Source organism: Lolium rigidum, chromosome 2, assembly GCF_022539505.1.
Source record: "Lolium rigidum isolate FL_2022 chromosome 2, APGP_CSIRO_Lrig_0.1, whole genome shotgun sequence".
NCBI classification, from domain to species: Eukaryota; Viridiplantae; Streptophyta; class Magnoliopsida; order Poales; family Poaceae; genus Lolium; species Lolium rigidum.
The window spans coordinates 195,552,264-195,558,714 of record NC_061509.1 but is presented as its reverse complement, the minus strand read 5'-3'; the positions used below and the strand labels follow the sequence as shown (position 1 = coordinate 195,558,714).

Below are 6,451 nucleotides of genomic sequence, written 5' to 3'. Positions count from 1 at the left end.
ACATCTTTTGTGGAGTAGTACATTTTGCTACAAACCAAAATTGTCGATACCCATGTGCGGTTTGAGTCTAACTCCAAATCAATTCAATCGTTATCCAGTCGTGTCGTTAGGTTATGCTAGTGGTCCTGATCCTGGACATACATTGCGACCGCGAACGGTTTAGTTTAACGCGCCTCTGTTTGAATCTGATCCGTGCTGATCCCCGCCGACGTTGTAAACCGGCGAATGCTCTCCTATAAATTCTCCTTCCCTTCTTCCCACTTCCTCGTCAAGCAGTCCATGCCCCTTGGAAATCTCCCACAATGGTCGCGGCTGAGGACCCGGAATCATTCTTCACCACCGCGCCGCCGCTGCGCGACGCCGACGCCGTCGCCGCCAGGCTTCAAGAGTTCATCGCTCGCAACTCCAACAGCGCAGGTAGTTAATTAACCAACCCCGTTGTGCGTTCCCAGTTTGTGTGTGTGGCAATGAGTCCTTCTGTCGAACACCCGACGTGCGTGCGTGACGGCTGACCCCCTTCTGCTCGTGTTGCGCAGGGGGCGGCGGCGGGCGGCCTATCGTGTGCGTGACATCGGGCGGTACGACGGTGCCTCTGGAGCAGCGGTGCGTGCGGTACATCGACAACTTCAGCTCCGGCCACCGCGGGGCCGCCTCAACCGAGTAAACTGCCCATCTCTTGTGCAGCTCCTGTCGCTTTTGATTGTGCTGCCTACTTGTATGACTTGTGTGAAGATGGCCAAAGCGAAATAATAGCATTTTACACTGTTCATCCACACCCACCACTCACTCAACTGTAACCTAACTTCCCTTTGGGCCTAAGCAAATAAGATTATTTATTCTTGGACTACAGTACATCACATCCATATGCACATGTTCCATGAGAATGTCCATGTGCACTACAGCACTAGGACCCAGTTCAGTTGAAAGCAGCTTCAAAGTTCAGTTCATTTTAATCATCACTTGGAAAAATAAGGATTTGGTTTACGTAAATATTTGAGTTTTAAATTTTACGTCTTGAATAGTAGGTTTCAGCTCTGCTTTGCGGACTGACCATGTCCTCTTTGCCTGGAACTACAAGTCTACAATGCATAGTTGCAGATAAACCTATGTTGGCTTGAACATGTGACTTTCTGTAATAACAAGCACATGACTGGAACAATTAAGTTTACGATATCTGAAAAGTTTGACGTATGTGCATTGATGTGTTTTCTTTCGATAATGTAGGTATTTCTTGAAGGCTGGTTATGCTGTTATCTTCGTCCATAGACGGTAAGCTACTAGCTAGGCTAATACTGTACTAACTATCTTACACAGAAGCAACAAAACTGGTTTTTATCCTCTTTCGGTTCTGTGAATTGTTCTGTGCCTACACTCTACACAGCAAAATGATTATTCAATGGCCCACTTTGGGGGTTATTGTCAACTGTGAATAATTTGTAGTTTGCTGCTACCTACATGCCGTGCAGTGGGAGTTGCCAGCCTTACTGTAGGTTCATGCCTGACGATTCATTCCTCAAGTTCTTAGATGTCAATGAAGAATCAAAGGTTCAAGGTTGGTAATATACATGTGCAGTGCAGATAGGAAAAATAACATTTTACCTCCCTAGATTGTTCTCTTACTGTAATGATTTATTTTCTTATTCAGTGGCCAGGTCCCATGAAACAGTGGTAAAGAAATCAATTGGAGACTATTCCAAGGTGAAGTATGGAACATATATTGCTTATCAACGGTGGCGCACTAGATTTATGTAATGGTACTTACAGTTACAAGTGAATTTCCTGCAGGCTATGGAATGCGGCTCTCTGCTGAAACTCCCATTCACGACAATATTTGAATACCTTCAGGTTTTGTATCTGTGCTTGCTTGCTAGAATCACATATCAGTCACACAAAAATTGAAAAGAATGACACAGTTTTGGGTTGCAGTTACTGAGGATGGTGGCTACATCCGTGAGCTCTATCGGGCTACGCGGGATGTTCTATCTTGCTGCAGCAGTCTCTGACTTCTATGTTCCTTGGGACAGCATGGTATGATTTAAGAAGTCCGGATACACATGTTCTGATTATGTTAAACGCCAGGCAAATAAACTTAACACTATACAATATCAGCTTTGCTACAAATGCCTTGCTTAACAAACATGGAATGATTTCTGCAGGCAAAACATAAGATTCAGTCAGCCGGAGGCCCTCTAGAGATGAGGCTCAGTCAGGTTCCCAAAATGCTTTCTGTATTGCGGAACCAATGGGCTCCCTTGGCATTCTGTATATCTTTCAAGGTTAGGTTGCTGATGTAATGGAAGAGCAAAATTATTATATACCTAACAACTTCTAGGTTTTTGCGAATTCTCTCAATTATTTGTTCTAACTGTCTCAATTATTGACAGCTGGAGACAGATTCAGACATTCTTCTCCAGAAAGCAGATATGGCTCTGAGCAAGTACAAGATGAACATTGTTGTGGCCAATTTGCTAGCAACATACAAAGAAGAAGTCATTATTGTCACAAATGGAGAAAAGAACACCATCCGAAGGTGCAATCCTGATGAAGATTTGGAAGAGCATATAATCATACTCCTAACACAGAAGCACTCAAAGTATATTTATGGATCACAAATGGGTGCGACCAGGGTCCAGACTGAACTATGATAAGTCTTTACCGCACTGGTTTGGCCTAAATCGTTAAAGTATTTGATTGGTATCTGGGTATTGAAATCGAAAGTAATCCCAGTTGGATCTGAGCAATCAGTAATTCAGTATACCTGTGATCTGTAACGATGCTGATAGGAGTGTAAACCGCATCGACATTTTCTTCTTCTATAGTTCCAAAATTATGGAAAAGTGAAGCTAAATGGGCCGTCACCTACTAATAGCTTTCAGATCCAAACAGATCATTATGTGTTTGTTTATTATGTATTCAAGTTCCAAATTTACATATTGGAGGTCTGTGTTGGATCTTTACTTATGGATTTCTAAGAAAAGAGAGGCATGTTCTTTCGAATTGTGTTTTGACTTGTTGACCATTATTGGTCGGCAGTGTATTTGTTCGCTGAGGTATTCCTTGAATTACATTTTTTACAGAAATATATTAATATCGTGAAGATACCAATTACACCCCGCAACAACACAATAGTCTACCGGCAGTATGGATGCACACAACAAAGAAAAGAAAGAAGAAGAAGGTAAAATAGAAAAGTCTCCCTACACTGTTTCAGTTCTTGTAGCAGAAGGACAAACACCACCAGGACAGTCTAAGTTCTATAAAAGCAACGCCTTCAAGAAAGAAATAGTGCCCAAGCACCATGATTTTCCGATAGATATTAGGTTTTCACATTGAAGAAAGCCATCACTCTCAAAACAATACCTTCAACAAGGTCATTGCCAGGCACAAACAATTAGGCCAAATCTTAGATTTTCACCCTGAAAGGCAAGACTTTGAGATTCTCTGCTGCCGCTGCTACAAGACCCGTATTACCAAGAAAGATTTTTTATCATCGCAAAGACTCAAACCACCATTACTAGTCCTTAGATCTCGGTTTCCATGCCATTCTCCGCCTCTGACTTCACCATGGAACAAAAAAGACATGTTCCGTGATGGCAATAGGTAGCAGAGCTTTGCGCTGCTCCCTACTGGTTAAAAAAACATGGGGGCGCAGAATCCCAATCGATCCAACAATCTCCAGGCACCAGGTGACCAAGGTAGTTCGACAACGGAGCCTTCCGCAACTCGACACTGCGGCTAGATCATGGAGCATAAACATCAAGCAGATCTTCGTCTTGGCGCGAGAGAAACCATATGACCGCTGCCTTTATTAGGCAGAACAACGCCCCATGTCGTCACATGTTGGCTCCCAACAGTAGGCCGAAGATCTCAACGAACATCACCGCCGCCACCCGCATCCCGCGAAGATGAGGGGCTTATCCGCCCAAAGTCCCCCGAACCAGGCGCCGTGCCGCCCTTGTAGCCACCTCGATCAGGTCGCCAAGAAGATTGGTCCCGCCACCTAGGCGTCCGGCCCTGCCACCTGCACCTCGCCGTCCAGGCCCGCCGATCCCGCCGCGTGGAGAGGAAAGGCATGTGCTGCCGCCCGCAACGCGAGGAGGTGAAGGCCCGCCGCCGCCGTCAGCCATGCAGGCCTTGCTCGGTGACTTCCCGCGGAGGCGGCGCGGGACGAAGGTGGAGGGGGTGGGGGTGGTGGCGACGACTACGATCTGTATCGCCTGACCCGCCCCTCGGGGCGATGTGAGAGCATGCATATACTCGTTTCCTATGCACACAACAACCATCACATCTGCCGCCGCCACCACCTGCACCATGCGGAGATGACGACTTAGCCAGGCCAAGTCCCCCGAACCAGGCGTCGTGCCCCCTAGCATCCACAGTGGTCACCAAGATCACCGAGGAGACTGGGCCAAGTGACTACCTACGGCAGCGGCGTGGGTGGGGGCAGTGGCGGCTGGGATGTAGATCGCCCGAGCCGCCCCTAGGGTGACATGAGCATGCATATGCTCGTTTCCCTATGCACACAACAACCATCACATCTGCGACACTCACCACACGACGCCCACTGTAGAGTCGCCGAGCTTCGAAATTGGCAAAGTTATCACAGAAGCTTTGCAATTGAGCGAGCTATGTTTTGATTCTCGGTGGGTTCTTGTCTGGTTCCAAGTTCACGAGGACGTGGCTGGCTGAGTTGATGCCAAATTTGGTTTGAAGGTTGGACTTTTTAGAGTCAGAAATACCCTGAGTCTACCACGCTTGCTCTGCTTCTTCCGGCACGCTTTCCTCTTTTCCGGCTTTCCGCGCGCGAGCGGCGCACACACACGAGCGTTGACGGACGGTGCGCACGAGTGCAAATCCTACGGTGCGTGCCGCCTTCGTCCACGTAAAGCAGACCCCGTCTCGCATCCCTTTCCCGTGCTCGCCAAGTTGCACCCCGATCGATCATTCTCCACCGCTCACGCTTTCACCGCCACAGTCCCATCGATTGAGCTTGCGTGCCAAGTCTAATCCCCTAGATCTCCCGCACCTCAATCAGGGCCCTATATAAGCCGCGCCAGGCACGCCCCTCAATCCTCACACAAGTCCCAAGGAATTTGGAAGCAACATCCTCGTAGTAGCTACTTAACCAGCAGCAGCAGAAGAAGAATCGAGAGAGTCAACTAAAGGAGCCGATCGAGATGGCGTCCATGATGGGAGGAGACTTCGTGGAGGCCTACGTGCTCAGGACCGCCTACAAGGAGAAGATGAGGCGCATGGACGAGGCGGCGGCGGCCGCCGCAGCCGTTGAAGGAAAGAACAGCAAGGAGGGCGGCGCCGGCGGTGACTCTGCTGGAGAGAAGAAGGCCGAGAGCGCGAGCAGCAAGGGAGGGTTCTTTGGGCTCATGAAGAAGAAGGTGCACCCGAAAGCGGCTTCTTCTTCTTGATCCTTGTAACTATGGTATTGTGTTCGGGATGCATGTCACGAAGAAATCCTGCAAATATATATGTGTATGTACGGAGTAGAGGTTTTAGGTGCCATGAATGGTAGGGGCTGCAGCTTGTTGGAGTTCAGTCATGGCTGGTTAGCTGGCTGCAGCTTCGCGCTAGCACCTAGCACTGTGTGTGTGTGTGTAAGCTTGTTCTTCCGATCAGCTTCTCCTGGGAGGAGTGTGTGAGCCACTGGCTGGCTGTAACGTTGGTTCTTTTGTTAATTGGCTACTTGAGTTGAAGAAAATTAAGTGAAAGAAAAAAAATCTCAAATTGAGCTGCTCTCCATTTTTTACTTCTCTGCACCATCAAATTTCAGGATATCAATATGGAGTACAGACATGTCAGGTGGATGTTCTGTTCCCCGTTCGTCTGGGCTAAGTGTTTCAGGTCACTTCCTTAGACTTCTCGTTATCGTTTTGTTTTTACACATACAGTAGAGAATGTACATATTGTGTCTCAGCTACAATCTCATGGAGTATCAAGCCAAAGGCTTGGCCTTGTTGTATGCATAATTAAAGAGAAAAAAGCCTTAAATCTAACAATATATCTAGGCAGAGCTGGATCTAGATTATTAAAGATAGCATCATTTCTTTGCTTCCCAAAGACTCTAGCGTCCAGTGATCAGAATTTCCATTAAAAAAGGCAGATGAATAGTCTCTCTCTCTCTCTCTCTCTCTCTCTCTCTCTCTCTCTCTCTCTCTCTCTCTCTCGCGCATTCTTAATCATGATATGTATGTCAAGATTTGTGTCCATTAAAATCCAGTTGCTCGCCAGAAGCTTTGGCTTTTCTCAGGATAGGTTTCACAGAGGATGCAGTCCGAAAATTCTACAAAGAAGTTTTATTTTTATTTTTCATGTGTAACTAACCATGATGCAGAAGTTATGCAAAAAAATATGTTCAAGAACTTCCAAATATCCAAGATAGAATTTAGTAGACTGCTAGTTATCATGCGAAGAAAATCAACCACAACTTTCATGGCGT

At 46.9% G+C, this 6,451-nt stretch overlaps 2 protein-coding genes across 2 annotated transcripts; both read left to right on the top strand.

Moving 5' to 3' along the window:
* Positions 1-302: 302 nt before the first annotated feature.
* On the top strand, positions 303-2,645 carry LOC124690437 (phosphopantothenate--cysteine ligase 1-like). The gene is made up of 9 exons (XM_047223824.1): positions 303-420; positions 537-660; positions 1,225-1,269; positions 1,467-1,552; positions 1,646-1,698; positions 1,786-1,845; positions 1,927-2,028; positions 2,157-2,276; positions 2,385-2,645. The coding sequence occupies exons 1-9, from the start codon at positions 303-305 to the stop codon at positions 2,643-2,645; spliced, it is 969 nt and encodes a 322-aa protein (XP_047079780.1).
* A 2,432-nt stretch (positions 2,646-5,077) lies between these two features.
* Positions 5,078-5,718, top strand: LOC124687920. The gene has a single exon (XM_047221646.1). The coding sequence runs from the start codon at positions 5,178-5,180 to the stop codon at positions 5,421-5,423; it is 246 nt and encodes an 81-aa protein (XP_047077602.1). The 5' UTR covers positions 5,078-5,177; the 3' UTR covers positions 5,424-5,718.
* The last annotated feature ends 733 nt before the right edge of the window (positions 5,719-6,451 follow it).